The 18,497-nt window shown below is 33.7% G+C and overlaps 2 protein-coding genes across 2 annotated transcripts; both read right to left on the bottom strand.

The window, feature by feature from the left end:
• Positions 1-946: 946 nt before the first annotated feature.
• rpf1 (ribosome production factor 1 homolog) lies at positions 947-9,334 on the bottom strand. The gene is made up of 9 exons (XM_073826119.1): positions 9,016-9,334; positions 8,645-8,701; positions 4,898-4,978; positions 4,719-4,814; positions 4,454-4,607; positions 4,251-4,333; positions 1,762-1,943; positions 1,331-1,457; positions 947-1,206 (listed from the first exon to the last, which is right to left on the bottom strand). Exons 1-9 carry the CDS (start codon positions 9,295-9,297, stop codon positions 1,165-1,167), a joined length of 1,104 nt encoding a protein of 367 aa, XP_073682220.1. The 5' UTR covers positions 9,298-9,334; the 3' UTR covers positions 947-1,164.
• A 1,664-nt stretch (positions 9,335-10,998) lies between these two features.
• Positions 10,999-17,411, bottom strand: dnase2b (deoxyribonuclease II beta). Its single transcript, XM_073826282.1, has 6 exons — positions 17,217-17,411; positions 16,943-17,111; positions 16,645-16,723; positions 14,305-14,466; positions 13,835-14,032; positions 10,999-11,667 (listed from the first exon to the last, which is right to left on the bottom strand). Exons 1-6 carry the CDS (start codon positions 17,315-17,317, stop codon positions 11,333-11,335), a joined length of 1,044 nt encoding a protein of 347 aa, XP_073682383.1. The 5' UTR covers positions 17,318-17,411; the 3' UTR covers positions 10,999-11,332.
• Positions 17,412-18,497: the final 1,086 nt, after the last annotated feature.

Raw genomic sequence — 18,497 nt, forward strand, 5'->3', positions numbered from 1 at the left:
AGGGATGCACCAAATGTTTGGAAACCGAAATTGGTCGGCCAAAAATAGGGAAAAAAAAAAGAAAAAAAGTTTAAAGTCCAAAGCGCGAGGAAAATCTGCGTGATGAGAATCATTCATAAATGTGCTGCTGTCAGCAAAAAGTAGTACTGAGGTCTTCTTGTAGGTTTCCGCCAAAATAAATATCAACATTCATAAATTTTAGTATTGTAATTTTACTGTTGTTCTGTAAAATAAAATAGTAACAAAAATAATGATAACAATCATAACAGCTCTATTAATACATTATTTATAGAATTTTCCTTTGCTTAGCAAGGCTGCATTTATTTTTGCATTAAAAACACATGCCTGATTCAAGAAGGGGGGTCTTAAAAATGGCCAAAGAATATATTATTTTACTAACTTATTAATTTTATGTTAACTTGTGCTTTGTTAAATATTTTTAAATTGTTTTGAAATCACTTTTTTTCTTTGAAAAGCAAGAAAAAAACTGTAAAAAGCAAATATTGGCTATTTAATTTATGCAATGGTGAAATAAAATGGCAAAATACATGGGGGAAAAACACGAAAAACCTGTTCGGTAATTGGCCTTTGGTCCAGTGTGTAATTTTGTTCAAATTTCGGTGCATCCCTATAATAAACCACTCAAATAACCTACTTACCCTTAACTTGAAACTTAACTGAACAAATAAATAAACACAGAGACCTTTAACACATGTGTGCAGAACAAACTGTAAACCTTTTGAGATGTACATACTTTTATAAGTACAACATCTAATCACTCAAATCTACAATGAAACTTTAATTTTTTTTTTTAAATGAAAGTGTAGTACTGCAAAATTAAGGCAGATCAAGAGTCTTTTTAACCTAAAATTTTACATAAACACTCACCACAAATCTGCCACTTCCACCCAGGTCTTTACGCAAATATTGAGAGAGAAAAAATATATAAATGTATCAACTTGATTTATTTGTCATTTTTACACACATCAAGTCTCTTTGTGGCCATCTGGGTTATACAATTCTTATGAACAAATGCTTATGCAGAAAATATAATACAGTAAAGACGAAGCTTATTTCCACAACATTTTCTTTCCATAATGTAAAAGATATTTTTAGATTTTTGTGAAACATCAACACAGTTGTCCTGTGTTTCCAGTCTGTGCCTCACAGATGAAATTTTCTTCTGCTGGATTCCATCTCATGGCGCTGAAACGTTTAAAGGAAGCAGTTAAACATGTATGACTGACACATGATACAAATTATTGACAAATAACAGCACACTTAAACAACCAGTGATCTTCACAAGTGAGATTTTATATTGAGAACTCACCTTGTGAACCCACTCATATTCCCCAAACTTTGAGTCAAAGGTTCCTTTCTGTAACGAGCGAAGTTTAAGAGTGAAGCGAGGTCCTAGTTCCTGTATGCCCACTTTCTTTTCATTCTTGAAGATGTACCTGTATAACATCCATGAGTTTTATTCAGTTGTGTAGGAATAATAGTTTGTATTCTGTGTATCCAGTCAAAATGTAACAATGCAAAATATAACTCTTACTAGAAGGACCTTAATAGATATTCTGACCATGTCTCTAATTTTACTGCAATACATTCATACAACTCTGTTCTTCAAGATGAAAACAAATTTGATCACAACAGGTTTCATAAATCGCTTTCTCCTTCACTCTTGAAATTTTAGACCATTTACATACCGTTTCTACGTTTTCTGAATTTGGCTGCCTTTTGAAATGAGAGAATATTTACCTGTGGAACCTGAAAAAGATGAAGTCTCTCTGATTGTGAAATGTGGCGACCTGACGGCCCACAAACTGTGGATCATGAGGAAACAGAGCGGCAAACAACCGGCCGATGGAGTGACCGAGTCTAGTAGTGAAGTTGTTGAGGATGACTTCTGGGACGTGTTCTGTTGGTTCCTTACCTCTTCTCTAGTGAATAAAAACAGGAGTTAGGGTTACGGAGAGAGCTGTGCACCTTTTAGAGGAAAAAAACAAAAACAAAAAAACCTTGCAGTAAACTCCTAAATTTGACTTGATGTAGCAAACCAGACACAGAACTATACATTTCAAATCGAAACACTAAAAATGGTAAGAAATGTAAAGCAATTCATACAGCTACTCTAACCGTTTTTTAATAATGCATTACATTTTTCAATATTAAGAACGCTTAAACTCATTACACATGCAACATATCAAAACATTTAATAACTTTAATAATCACTGCTGAAACTGCAGTTACAGAAATATTTAAACGTTTTACTTTCAATTGTAAGGACCCAAATTGGTAAAACACCCCATTTTTTGAATTGAAGTTAAATGAAAAAAATAAAAAAAAATAAAACCACATGCAATTGTGGTGCTATATGGCAAAATTTCTGATGACTTTTAATAATTTTGAAACTACAGAGCTTTAACTATTAACAAAATAATAATAAAAGTATACTTAAAATAATATTCTACGCTGTAAAAAGTTTTCTCCAGATTCAACTTAAAAACCTAAGTTCAGCAGCTGCCTTAAGTTAAGTTAAATCAGCTTAAAACTACAAGTCCTTTTAACATATTACAATCAAAATTATTTGATTTAACTTGTAAGTTGAAAGGACTTAAGTTGATTTAACTTGATATTTTAAGGCAGCTGCTAAACTCAAGTTTTTAAGTTGAAACTGGTGAAAACTTTTTACCGTGTACATATCAGGCCATTGTCTTTCAATCGAGAAAGGAGTTAGCTTTTTCTAACTATTTGTTATTTGGGTTTTGGTTAAATGCCTGAAATAAGTTAGCAAGATATGTTGTGTGAGCGCACAAAGGTGTTGGTGCGATCGATCACTGCATTGTAAAGCAATGCAACTATAAAGCTTTGGCAAAATAAAGAAAACAAGCAAGTTGCTATTTAATTTCTGCAGTCTTGCTTTCCTTTTCGTGAACTTCAGTTCAGAGCATGGCACATTGTACTGGACATTTGACAATTTTTTCTTTCATTTTGTTAATCTGTAAATGATTGAAGTGAAATTTATTTTGTGTATAGGCCTATATATATATATATATATATATTTTTTTTTTTTTTAAACCGATTTTTATTCTGATTTCTCTGTTCACAGAAGTGCTGCAGGTGCATGATGTAACCTTGTGTGAGTCAGTCTTGCAATTTTCACTGGTTTCAAAACACAAAAAGCTGTATTTTACCTGCCATTCATTTTCATTAAAATGTAGGCCTAATCCTAAACGGTTAGTGATATATCTTTGAAAAAATGACGCATTTGCCATTGCGACTTACCTATGATAAATTTACAGCCAAGTGCGGGCGTTTCATGTTGCATAAGTCAATGCCACATTTGCATAGGCCATACTATTTCAAAATTGTATTTGGTTAATTGCTAAATTAAACTATTATATCTGTATTATATATCTATTATATCTAATTTTGTTTTTGGTTTTGTTCCTGTCAAAATTTAATTTGTTTAAGTTTTTTTTATTTTCTTTCGTTTGTTTAGCTTGAACCGGTTCAGAGCCCTGCTTTATCGACTAACTTTAGCTTTTTACTTCTGAAGATTGCATTTAGTCACTCCGTGACCATTTAATTTCTTTAAATTAACAATAAACAAAATTGCACACTGGGCCGAAGGCCAATTATCAAACACGCTTTTTTGTGTTTTTCCCCCATGTATTTTGCCAATTTTTTTTTTCCATCATTGCATAAATTAAATAGCCAAAATGTTCTTTTTACAGTTTTATCTTGCTTTTCAAATAAAAATAAAAAATTATTACAAAACAACAATTTTAAAAAGATTTACTTAACACTGAATATTTTTAACATTCTAGCAGACATTATGGCCTACCAACAAAGCACAATTTAACTTCATTTAAAATTAATAAGTTAGTATAAAAATAATTTTTGGCCATTTTAAGACCCCCTTCTTGAATCAGGCATGCGTTTTTAATGTATAAACAAATGTAGCCTTGCTCAGCAAATGAGAATGTTATAATAAATGTTTTTTATAGAGCAGATTATTTTTTGTCTTTTTTATTTTACCTTACAGAACAGTTAAATTACAATGCTAACATTTATGAATGTTGACTTTTATTTTTGGCAGAAATCCACAAGAAGACCTCAGTGCTGCTTTTTGCTGAAAAAGCTTTTTTTGCTAGTTTGGGCCAAATAATTTTGGTTGCCGAACATTCAGTGCATCCCTACTTTAAATTACAGTTCATTAAGAAAAAAAACAATCATTCACTAACCTTCATTTCCTTGCGAAGACGAACATTACTGAGTTTGAAATGTGCAGTAGGTCCGTCCGGAAGGTGACAGAGAATCAAACCATCTGTGATACTTTAAGTGAGGGAAAATCCTTTACGTAGCAATCAGTGACCTCTTCTCATAACTTCATTAAGACGACAAAACACCACAATCTCACAGATCTAAAAATCTGAGCAAAGGATACTTGGCACTTTTCTGTCCTCATTGATCACCAACAGGTAAGTAAAATCTCTAGCTATACACTGTGGAATGACTCTCTTCAACGCCAGACCTCTTCTGTAGTACACGTGAGCATGTGGGATCACTGTTGCCAGCTGCTCACATAACCTCACTGTCCTCTGCAAACAGGAAGACATCAACCCATTAAAACGAAATACTTAAAGGAGACACATTTCTATATGCTTATTTGCAAATTGAAAACAGAAAAGTAAACAGAAAACTGAACTCACTCCTCTGGGTCTGTCTGAAGTGGTGATGAGAACTTTGGGATTTGTCAGCCGATTGAAGTAAGCAGAGAACTCATCAGTTCCTTCATCAAAAGCCACCTGGATTTCAAACAAATCAGTTTTAAAATGGTAAACAAGGTCTACTGCAGCAGTGAGCAGGTGGAATAGGGATCACAAATCACCTCCTCATCCTCTGGGTTGACTGTAGTTTCATCATATATTCTCTGGTTTTCTATCGTCTTAGGAACTTCTTTGGGTGGAGCCTGAAAAAAAAAAGAGAAATGCATAGGAATACCAATAAAGAAAACAAGGCAACAATTTAAAAGAGATTTACAATTTTCAGACCGTTTTATTTGTCACAAAAAAACTGCAAATTTGATACAATTAAGGTGGGCAATTAAAAATGATACACTAGTAGAAATGTAAATTCTATTTTGAACAAAATTATGCCAAGTTTCCTGCTCAGCACTGCTTCAAGAGATCATATTTTTATCCCGGGTTGTGAACGTCTGACCTCAATAGCTGCATTTCCATTACCCTTAAATTGGACAAAATGAAACTGCGAATTGAAAATACACCTAATGGAAACGCGTCAATTGTGCAAAAACTCCAATATATCGCAAAAACGTTTTTATGCTCACATGAGGACGTTTTCAGGCAGTTCGAGAAAGGAATATTTCACAAAACAGCAATGGAAATGCTTCTTTTTTCGCATTTACAGGTCACATTCGATTAAATATGGCCAAAATCCCACAAAAATCCACTACGCTTTAGTCGCGTAACATTGGTTAATGGAAACGCTGTCATTTCGCAATACTTAATTTAAATGTAAGTACATAGTTGTTAAGGTCACCTAATGTAAAGTGGGACTTTTAATACTTGGTCAGTTCGATTTGTTTGGTTAACTTTGGTTAAATCATTTATAATAATACTGTGCAGTGCACAAAATCAAGATCCGAAAGATGGTTCCTTGTGTTCATTGTTCATGATTAGGGATGCACCGATCCACATTTTTTCACTTCCGATCCGATTCCGATACCTGAATTTGGATATCTGCCGATACCGATACTATTCCGATACCAGAGCTCTATTTGCTTTTATATCACTATGACTATTATCATTATTGTTGATTTTATGAGGCTGTAACAAACTTCTCTACAAGCAAGTCTAAGTATCTCCCAAAAAGCAACTTGAGGTAAGTATGAGGTTAGAAAATGGCAGAAATCCCATCCTGAAAACAAATATGCAACTTTAAGGGTTTAAATTGATATTTATTTAAATTTCAAGACAGGGTTACTAGATACTAGTGCAATATACACTCTTGTTGCATAAAACATAAAGGTTTTCAAATATTTGAAATAAAAAATAAATATTCACACTATAAATAGAACAATGTGCATCTGATCAACATAAATTCAGTAAATCCTTGCTTGTGTAGCAGCAACAAAATAAGGTTTTCAAATGTTAAACATTTTGAATAAAAGTGCAATAAGTGCACTTTTCGGATCAGCAAAAAACAAACAAAACAAAAAAGTTTGTTGTTTATTAATTACTGAATGCTTACTTTAAGTACTTCTAATCCACAGCAAAAACTAGCTGAACTAATATAATAAGTAACAAAACAAGAACACTAACACAAATGACAAGTGTAGATGAATACAACATAAAGTTACTAATAAAATCAATAATACTAGTATTCAGGTGCAGAAATTTAATAATTCATTGATAAATAACTAGTGCTTCTCACTGCAGGTATTTATAGGATGCTGTCTCTTTAAGGCCTATTGCACGTAATACTGGCACGCATCTCCTTCTCAGCTGTTTCGGTTCACTGAAGACATAACCGACGGTGTTACCAGAATAAAACAACGGGTATTTAAACATAACTTTGTATGAATGTTTCTGTTCAAGAGACGTTAAAGAGTAATCAGTCTGTGAATCGCGCAGTTTGAATCACGTCTCTCTCTCTCTCTCTCTCTCTCTCTCTCTCTCTCTCTCTCTCTCTCTCTCTCTCTCTCTCTCTGTGCGCGTGCTCGCTTCAGGTGTGTGCGGCAACGTTAAAAACAGAAAATAACACGCACGAAGTCTACAAATTATAAACTTTTACTCTATGATGGGTAATATTTAACAGTTAATCTACTAAATAAATCCACGAGGTGCCACCTCTCGGAACAACGGCTTTGCAAACATTGCACGTTGCTGTCTTTGCGGCGTTTCCGACCGTAAAGTATTTCCACACAGCGGACATGTATGACGCTCAATGCTAAACTGCTACCTGCAAACTGAAGATTTCCTGAAAGGAGGCATGTCATCTCTCTCAGTGTCTCATTGGAGCACAGACACGTCACCTAGCCCGGGATCACTTGTGAAGTCATTTCAGCAGACAGCACTGTACGTAGACATAACTCTGGATCGGAAATTTCTCTAGGTTGGATCGGAAATTTCCGATCCATTAATTAAGCTGGTATCGGAACCCGATACCGATACTGGATCGGATCGGCCCCATCCCTATTCATGATGTTAAGTTTAGAAATGATGTGCATCCACTTATTATTAGTGTGACATTTTAGCATGCAAATAAAGGGAAGAACTTCAAGATATCGGCCCTAAAAATCGGCCAAAAAAAAAAAAAAAAAAAAACGGCCATCGGCTGACCCTGACCTCTAAACATCGGCATCGGCTATAGAAAAACCCATATCGGTCGACCTCTATTCCTAACTTTTAATTGTATCACATTTTATACAGTAGTCAACATTTGAAGTGGATCACAACCTTTTATCAGTTGTCCTAAAACCAAAACAATACCCAGTCTTGTCTTAGGACATCTCTGACTACTGTATATCACTTTACTATTTAATAAAAAACTGCAAATAAATTGTTTTAGCAGATGAATTGTGATGGAGAATCCTGATCACATAAAGTGACAGTTTATCCAAAAATGCATATTCTGTGTCATAGTTTACTTACCTTACATCACCTCAAGTAAGTTTCTTTCTTCTGCTGAACACAAAAGAAGTTATTTTGAAGAATGCTCACAACCAAACAGTTGCTAGTCCCCACTGGCTTCCAAAGTATCCAAGAAACATACAGGGGAAGTCAACAGGAGCCAGAAAATGTGTGGTTAGCCATATTCTTCAAAATATCTTCAGCAGAAGAAATACATACAGGTTTGAAACAACTTCCAGGTTTGGAAGGTTAGATAACTGATTCTCATTTTGGGGTGAACTATCCCCATCTCTATAAAGGAGTAGTTCACTTTCAGAAAAAAAATTTACACATAAAATACTCACCCCCTTGTCATCCAAGATGTTCATGTCTTTCTTTCTTCAGTTGTAAAGAAATTTCAGGATTTCTCTACATATAATGGACTTCTATGGTGCCCCCGAGTTTGAATTTCCAAAATGCAGCTTCAAAGCTTCAAAGGGCTCTAAATGATTCCAGCCGAGGAAGAAGGGTCTCATCTAGTGAAACGATCGGCTATTTTCTAAAAACCATTTACAACTTATATACTTTTTAATCCCAAACCCTCGTCTTGCCGAGCTAAACAAGACGAGCATTTGAGGTTTAAAGGTATATAAATTGTAATTTTTTAAAGAAAATAACCCATTGTTTTGCTACTAGATAAGACCCTTCTTTCCTCGGCTGTCATTGTTTGGAGCCCTTTGAAGCTGCATTTTTTGAAGTCCAAACTCGGGGGCACCATTAAAGTCATTAGATGGAGAGAAATCCTGAAATGTTTTATTCAAAAAACATAATTTCCTCACGACTGAAGAAAGACATGGACATCTTGGATGACAAGGGAGTGAGTACATTATCTGGAAATTTTAGTTCTGAAAGTGAACTACTCCTTTAATGTAGTTTTACTGATTATAAAGATTTAGGAGAGCTAGTCTGATTATAGACGCTGTGAAAGAGTACATCAAACATACCTCATCCCCAAGAGCTTTTCTCTCTTTTTTCTTTTTCTTCTTCAGTTCCAACTTTTGCTGAAAGACATAAATGACAGCTTTAACCATTTGAAAAATTCACGTTGGACCTTTGATGATTAAAGGCTGTGCCTCAACCCTTAGTGAGCTAATAGTACATTGCTAAAAGTGCTGTTTTAAATCATTCTTTCACGTGAACTAATCGTTTTCTTCACCTACATGTGCTTTTTGTGCGTTTAGCTATTTAGCCATCCTCGACAAGTTCTCTTGTGATGCCCAAACTGCTGTCTATTCTGGCCGCTCGCTAGGTTTTGAAACACAGCCAAATTGTCCGTTCGTGAGCAAAAATTGTGTAAGTGTTCGTGAGATGTTACCTTTCTCTTTTCCTCTTTGTATTTAAGAAACATCGCATGTCTGCGCTGCTTGTTTTTAATCTCAGACACGCTAAATGTAGGAGGAAAACAAGCGTTTGCCACTGGTTTCGTATCTGTTACTTCACCCTCCGCTTGATCCATCTCCTCCACTGGATCTTCGTCTGGCTTCACCTTTCGCTTTATATTCTTCGTTTTTCCCTTTTTCTTAGCAACACTTTCTGATGTTGTTGCCTCGTTAGAATCCATTTTCTTCTTCTTTTTACTCGTTTTTATAGAATCCATTTTCTGTTGCTTGTGTCTTCACGTGTGTGAAACTCTACTTCCGGTTGAACAGGAAGTTCTGGTTGCCACGTGAGTTGGTGTTATGTTTAGCGTGCTCTAGCGGAGAGTCAAGTGATCGTTCAAAACACTAATATGTGACCCTGGACCACAAAACCAGTCATAAGTGTCAATTATTCGAAGCTTTTCATTGATGTATGGTTTGTTAGGATAGGGCAATATTTGGAAATACAACTGTTTGAAAATCTGCAATCTGAAGGTGCAAAAAATCTAAATCTAAATCTTGAGAAAATCACCTTTAAAGTTGTCCAAATGAAGTTCTTAGCTATGCATATTACTAATCAAAAATTAAGTTTGATACATTTATGGTAGGAAATTTACAAAATATCTTCATGGAACATGATCTTTACTTAATATCCTAATGATTTTTGGCATAATTTTGACCCATGCATATTTTTGGCTATTGCTACAAATATATCTGTGCTATTTAAGACTGGTTTTGTGGTCCAGGGTTACACAGCCAGTATAATATAATATAATATAGCTCTGACATATACAGTAATACGTAATACATAATAATAACATTTTGCCATTGTAATTTGGCAATTGCGCTAGTAAGTCCTTCCTTTTGGTGTCATAAACTGTAATAAGTTATAATAAGTGGATTTAGTAGCCTAACACTACCCACAATACATTACAAGGGCCTATACATTCAAAAAACAGTTGTAACTTATGGGATAGTCGACTGTAAAATTAAATTTTTGTCATCATTAATGATTTAATTCATCATGACGTCATGATTTTATATTATGGTAGCCTACATACTAGTACAAAAACGTTCAACCTATACATTTAAAACTCTGTAATTATTAACTTAAGGTGAGGGAAAAACTGCACCTGTCAAGTTTGAGATTTTGGGCTTTTTGGTGCTTCATAAAATGTTTTTTCAAACTAGGGGAAAGCCATCCAAAAAAACACTTGTATTTCTTTTATAGCACTTTTTCTATTTGAGTCATTAGATTTTAATTACAATGCATATTTTTAAAGGCCATTTTCTCAAAATGAGCTTTTTCTTCTACACTGAGCCATAAATCTCTACTTGAGTAGCACTTACACGCACCAAACTTTACATTTTTATTCCTGTCTATGAAGGTTTTTACAGAGGGATTTGTTCATGTATAATTTGCTTGATTTTATACAACATTTAATTCCCCATTAAATAGTAATAAATATGTTTTCTGTCTATTAAATTTTTTTTTCTGAATTATGACAAAATGAGATACCTCAAATCCTCTCTGTAAAAACATTTAACATTTAATATATATAAAAAAATAAACAAGAATTTTGAAACTGACTTCATCCAGTGTTTAGATTTTTGTATTAGAAATGTATGCAAATTAGTGCATATTTAATTAAATAATGCTCATTTGCATATTTAAACTTAACATTTTAGAAAACAGGTAATACAAATAAATGTTGCAATTATCAAAGTAATCAATCAACTGGATAAGTAAGGTGGTAACTATTAGTAAAAAAATTTTTTTTTTACCTTATTCACCCGCAGTGCCTCGCCTTTAAGTACATTTAAGGTACAATTAATTAAAAAAACACATGGGATTACAAAGAATAGCAAATAACACATTGAATTAACCATGACTTTTAATCATTTTAATAATATTTTCACTTTTTCTTGTAAAACTCACAGTGTGTATAATGGAAGTCAATGGTCACCAAAACTGTTGTCAACATTATTTAAAGTATTTTATTTTGTGTTTTGAAGATAGAAACATATACAGGTTCAAAATAAAATAAAACAAACTTGGTTTAAAAAGAAAATTAAACAGTTCTTTGTCCATACAACAATGTTGTATTGATGATTTTTTTTTCTGTTAAGTTTTTCAACTTTTAAAATTGCATCTGGGTTCAGGATAACTTGGTATAATACCAGTTTTTTTTTCAACCAAAGGTTAAAAACCCCTGTCATATATTAATGCATGCTCCAACATCTGGCGCTAGTTCAGTGTCCTGACGGTATTTTTCAGCAGTGTTTATACCCAGCCATGGCCTGACGGAAAGCTTTATAAATGACTGAGTTTTGAGAACATAACAGCCCACCACCTCTGCCAGCCTGGCCACTGTCTCTATTCAAGTCCCCTAGACATGTCCATTGGTCTTTAAATGCATAAGACACACACCACTTAGAATGATCCTCGTAACTGCTGAACATCTGAGGTCCTGGGAGACAAACTCTGTCAATGTTCATCACATGCCGGGGAAGTGAGCAGTTAGAGGGGAGCCGATGTGCCTGGTGCAGCCACGATTCCACTAGCAGATCTGTCCCCAATGCTTGAGCCACCCAACCTGTGTAAATATCTGTAGAAAATGTGCATGCAATTAGACTCTTAGAGTTATTACTAGAGTAGTTCACCCCAAAACTGTTCAACCTCTAAATGTAAAAATCTGTGATCATTTACTTAAGGCTGTTTTTTCATGTACCTATCAAGTTGAGATTTTGGGCTTTTTGGTGTTTCATAAAGTGTTTTTTTGTTTTAGTTTCAGTTTTCTAGTGGAAAGAAAACATCCCAAAAACATTTTATACAACATTTATTACCCCAAAAAATGGTAAAAAAAAAAAAATATTGTTTCCTGTCTATTCTAAGTTTTTTCTGAATTATGTCATGACGAAATGGGATACCCCAAATTCCCTCTGTGAAAACATTTGACTCTAATATGTAAAAAAGAAAATTAAACAAGAACTTTTTTAAAACTGACTTAATCCAGTGTTTTGATTTTTGTACTAGAAATGTATGCAAATTAGTGCATATTTAATTAAATAATGCTCATTTGAATATTTAAACCTAACATTTTAGAAAACTTGTAATACAAAAAATGTTTGCAATTATCAATGTAATCAATCAACTGGGTAAGTAAGGTCATAACTGTTAGTTATTACCTTATTAACTGCAGTGCCTTGCCTTAAATTACATTTACAAAGAATAGCAAAAAACACATTGAATGTTAATTTTAAAGCAGAAAAACTGAAAACCAAAAATTCTGTCATCATTTACTCACCCTCAAGCCTTATAAATAAATTAATCCTTGTTGTTGAAAGCTTGAAACTCTCAGCTTTCATTCATTGCTTTTGCATAGAAAGCATAACCTCATGATTTCTAAAAAACTGCACCACAAAAAAGCTTTTCTTAGATTTTTTTTTGTCTTGTTTCCAGCCAAAATTTCAAGAAATTCTTAAATCAAGATGGATTTTCTAGACAAGTAAAAATTATTTTCTTGTTTTTCAGTAAAAACAAGTCAAAATTAAGTGAGTTTTTGCTTAGAGCAAACATATCAGAAAAATAATATTTCACACAGAAAACAAGATTATTTTTCTTATCCCATTGGCAGATTATTTTGATTGTTTCAAGCAAAAACACACATAATTTTGACTTGTTTTTACTGGAAAAAAAAAAAAAACTTTTTTTTACTTGTCTAGAAAATCCTTCTTGATTTAAGAATTTTTAGATATTTTGCCTGGATTGAAACAAGACACAAAAAAAATCTAAGTAAGAAAAGCATTTTTTTTGCAATGTGGGATTGATCATTTGGGGGGTGATGGGGAATAAATTATGACAAAACCTTTATTTTTCATTAATCAGATCTAGAGATCACTATAGCTTTTAGAAAATCTTTTTGTTGTTATTGTTGTTGTTTTAAGACTTAGTGTCAGTTTAACTTACACTGTAAAAAATGCTTTTCTTACATAATTTTTTTGTCTTATTTCCAGCCAAAATATCTAAAAATTCTTTAATCAAGAAGGATTTTCTAGACAAGTAAAAATGATCTTGTTTTCAGAAAAAAGAAGTTAAAATTAAGCGAGTTTTTGCTCGAAACAAGCAAAATAATGTGCCAACGGGGTAAGCAAAAGAATCTAGTTGTCTGTTTGAAATAAGATTTTTCTTACCCCATTGTCAGATTATTTTGCTTGTTTTAGGCAAAAACTCACTTAATTTGAACTTAAAACAAGACAATAATTTTTAAATGTCTAGAAAATCCTTCTTGATTTAAGAATTTTTAGATATTTTGGCTGGAAACAAGACAAAAATTCTAAGTAAGAAAAGTATTTTGTGCAGTGTAGTTTTACTGGATATGTTTATAATGTCTATAGGCCCCAATATTTCGTTCCATTTTTAACTTGTAACATTTATTCAGGAATACTATAAACATATTTACTGCGGTTAAGATTAATATTAATAACAAGCAAATATTTCTGTTAAATGAATAAGTATAGCATGATAGGAAAAGTGAGGAATAATAAAATAATATACTATGTAACACTATATTGTGTATTGAAAAATACTGTTTGTATTATAGAATGGCCAACATGCCATGAAAACATGAACTTGCCCTGTTGCATGGTTACATAATCAATGTAAATAGTTGCTTAAGCATGGTGTTGTACTTTGGCAAGATGTCATGTCAATAAACTGCTGTAGGACCATCAGTCTGAATGTATAGAAGAGTTTTTGAACTTGAGAGCTCTCACCATCCACATAGTTGTATGATTTGGCAAAACTGAAAAAAGTGTGTCCTCGGACTGATTTCAGTTTCTGCAGACTCCTTCTGTTTTTAATGGCCGGTGTCTTACCATCACAGATTTGTGCCATGACTGTAATGTCTCGGTGAAATGCCATAGGGACTGAGCAGTTATACATACGTGGATTAAGATATGCTAACTGCCATGCTGTTAAGAAAGAGGAATATTTTTTTTTCAGACAGTGGGCAAAAAATTATACCACGCTTTAAATCAAATGCAGGTTTTTTTTTTTGCACCCTCAGATTGCAGATTTTCTAATAGTTGTATCTTGGCGAAATAATGTCCTATCCTAACAAACCATGCATCAATGGAAAGCTTTCAGATGATGTATAAATCGCAAAAATATATTCGATTTTCGAAATATTGACACTTATGTCTGGTTTTGTGGTCCACATATAATAAGAATCGCATGCGCTTACATATTTGAGGGAACTGTGTATAGTTGTATGTAATGCAGAGAAGAGTCTGGCCGTAGTATTTTCCTGTATATGGGTAACTGTAATTTCTCTCTGGAAATGGAGGGAAATGAGGAACACTGTGTGTGAGCCAAAATCCCTGAGACTGGTCAAACATCAGCACTCCTGCACAAATCAAATACATAACAATACGGTTACACATGAATCCTCATGCAGCTGGATATATATTTATGAGAGACATCTCGCATGAAACCTTGTTTATCTGTATGTAATGTAATGTATCAGTTGAGAGTTTGCAAAGAGTAAGAATAGGCCTTTATTTACTGCAATATTGCCCACTTGCTTTACAGCCAAGTAATAAAAATAAAAATAATAATATTCATACCCCTGGCAAATTCTGACTTAAAGTTACTTTTATTCGACCAGCACGTTTTTTTTTTTTTTTTTGACCAGAAATTACACAGGCTTCTCCCAAAAGATAATAAGAAGATGTACAAGAGGCATCATTGTGGAAAAAAAATATTTCTCAGCTTTTATTTACATTTGAACAAAAAGTGGCATGTCCAAAATTATTCATACCCTTTGCAAACTGTCACAGTCTATGGGAAAATCCAAAGTTCTATACCATTCTAAATAGTCCAAGCTGTTCTAAAGCATCCTAATTACCCTGATTGATTGGGAACAGCTGTTTTAATCAACTCAACAGGTGAAAAACAGAAGCTCTCTGCTGTTGGTTTGTGGACAGTCATGGCTAAGACAAAGGAGCTCACTGAGGACCTGCGGCTGCGCATTGTGGCTGCTCACAAGTCAGGAAAGGGCTATAAGACCATATCTAAATGTTTTGAAGTTCCAGTGGCTACAGTGCAAAGTATTATTAAAAAATACAAGACGTTCCGCATTGTGAAAAATCTCAGAGGATGTGGTCGGAAGCCAAAAATGACACCTGTGCTGGCCAGGAGGATAGTCAGAGTGGTAAAAAAGAATCGAAGGATCACCACCAAAGCCATTCTGATGAATCTGGGCTCTGCTGGTGGCAACATCTCAAGGCAGACAGTCTAACAGACACTGCACACCGCTGGGTTCCACGGACGCAGACCAAGGAGGACACCACTTCTCCAGATAAGGCACACAAAAGCCCGCTTGGCCTTGGCCTGAAGGAGAAGCCTTCAACCCTAAGAACACCATCCCCACTGTCAAACATGGTCAACCTAATGTTTTGGCGGTGTTTTTCAGCCGGTGGACCAGGGAACCTAATCACAGTAAACGGCACCATGAAAAAGGAGCAATACATCAAAATTCTCAACAACAACATCAGGCAGTCTGCAGAGAAACTTGGTCTTGGGCCCCAGTGGACATTTCAGCACGACAACGACCCAAAACACACAGCAAAAGTAGTGAAGAAATGGTTAGCAGACAAAACATTAATGTTTTGCAGTGGCCCAGCCAGAGTCCTGACTTAAATCCAATTGAGAATCTGTAGAGGGAGCTAAAGATCAGGGTGATGGCAAGGAGACCCTCCAACCTGAAAGAGTTGGAGCTCATCGCTAAAGATGAATGGACAAAAATAGCAGTGGAGACATGCAAAAAGCTGGTCAGCAATTATAGGAAGCGTTTGATTGCTGTAATAGCCGATAAAGACTTTTCTATTGATTATTGAGAAGGGTATGAATAATTTTGGACATGCCACTTTTTGTTCAAATGTAAATAAAAGATAATTAATTTTTTAATCTTCTGGGAGATGTCTGTGTCATTTCTAATAAAAAAAAAAAAATTGCTGGTTGAATAAAAGTAACTTTAAGTAAAAATTTGCCAGGGGTATGAATACTTTCGGGCTTGACTGTATATGTATATATATATATATATATATATATATATATATATATATATATATATATATATATATAGTCACAAACAGGCATAACCTTTGTGCCATAATTTTGAATACTAAAAGAGTACTAAAATCTAAATTTGTTGTTGGAATCTGTAAATAGTAAGTATGGGTTCAGAAAGAATGCATGAAAGATTAATAGACTTTTACATTATTTAAAATATATATCTGTTTAAAATCACCATTATCAAAAAACAAATCAAAACAAGTATTAGAATGATTTCTGAAGGCTGCTGAGAATTCAGCTTTTTAAATTACATTTAAAAATATTATTAAATTAATTTTAAGATTTATTTATTAGAAACTGTAACAACATTTCACAATGTTCTTGTTTTTACTGTCGTTGAAAAAAATAAAACGCTGTCAAAAACATTGCAAAATTTTACCGACCCTAAATGTTTGAATGGTAGTGTATACATTGTATATACATTGTCATATATAACATATAAATGTACCTTTTGTATGTCCATACTTGCTTGGGTACTTCAGTTCGGGTGGAGCGTCATTGTAAAGCATATAGACTGAGCTGTTGGACTGAAAAGTGAAAGTACAGTCATCTGTGTTCATTGACAGTGAAACTGATTTACACTGCGGTGTAATATCAGTGGAAATGAAAAGATCTGATGTGTCTTTTAATCAACTTTTGTAAGAGTTTTAAACTTTGTTACATCCTAAACAATAAGCAATGGTAGAATAATTAAGAATACAGTCATATATCAATACTAATGTATTAGAATTCCAAGTGCATCTTACTGTATATCCAGAGTAAAGCTGTGCCAGTGTTCTGCCTAATGCTCCTTTACTGCTGTTTACTGTAAGTGTACTCATCTGAAAATCCATGGCGGATGGGTCCAAATACATGTAATCCACTCCACTTCCCTTAACTTCCATCTTGTAAATGGGAAGTTTGTAAATAATGAACCTTTTAAAAGAATATAACTGAATAATATGATGCATATAACAGTCCACAGTGCATAGAATAGCTATAAGATCAATCCTTAACCAGAAAACAAACATTTTTACCTACCAGTCAACCGGCTGACCATCCTCATTTAAGCAGGATATCACTGCCTCTGAGAAACAGATAAAGAACAAGATACACACACACAGTCGAAACAACATTAACATTGCCGTCTGTGATTCAAAGTGAATATAACATCTGAATTTCTTCTTTCAATGAAACAGAAAGAGATGTTTTCTCTCGGATTTTGAGCCGTGAAATCCAAACAGCTGCTCTAACGTAAGAAAGAGGAAGTTTGTCTTATGACCGATATCCTGCAGCTGTAATCTAGTGAATATAGAAAGGACTGGGGACACTGTTTAATTAGAAATCTGGAATTAGAAATCTGATTGTTTAGAAATCTAGAAATTTCCCCTAAACTCTGTAAATTAATGTCAAGTACTATGAGTGATTTTACATCTACCACACTACATAGGGTGAGTTTTAACAGTAGGTATGCGGGGCTGTAACACCATATTAAAGTGTATCATTTTGTTCATTTATTACCACTGTAAAGTCTTACGTATGAAATAATAGTCTGAAAATCTATTATGTATGTTTATGTATTTTTTTTTGACAATCTAATATATTTAATCTATATAAAATCTATTTTGCTTGGGTTCTTCAATCCTGGTGGAGCATTATTGTAAGACATATAGACTGAGCTGCTCGACTGAAAAATCGCAGTACAGTCATTTATGTTCAGTGACATTATATATAGCTCACACTCGAGGAGAAAATAAACACCTCAGTTTTATTTATTGGTTCAGTTGCTGCTATATAAAGACACTGTGATATTCTAATATAAACGATCTTTATAACTGTATAGCAGACTGCTTACATAAAATGCATAGAAATACTACACTGTAAAATGTAATAATTTGACTTTACTTAGAAAAGTGAGGAAATCGATTGCCTTAAAAAACTAGGAAGTGAAATAGGAATAGTATGTTGTACTGACAAATGTTAAGTTAGTACAGTTTACTTACACAAGAGTTCACAATGGATTTACATACTGTTTTGCCGGTGACATTTCAGAAATGACATTTTTCAATTTTCTACAGTACACACAATTACAACATATCCTTTTCATTACACAAAATAATTGTCTCATCTATATAAATGTTTTATTCACAGTAAGCTCTTACTATCAAACTTTTGATTTGCATGTTTTCTCGTTCAGATTAATACATTTGTCTATTAATTAATCTAACTCATATAGATAATAATAGATATAGATTCAATAGATATAATTTTTAAAGAACTTGTTTGCCATTTAGGGATAACCAAATGTAATGAATTATTTTT

Source organism: Garra rufa, chromosome 20 (assembly GCF_049309525.1).
Source record: "Garra rufa chromosome 20, GarRuf1.0, whole genome shotgun sequence".
Taxonomy (NCBI): Eukaryota; Metazoa; Chordata; class Actinopteri; order Cypriniformes; family Cyprinidae; genus Garra; species Garra rufa.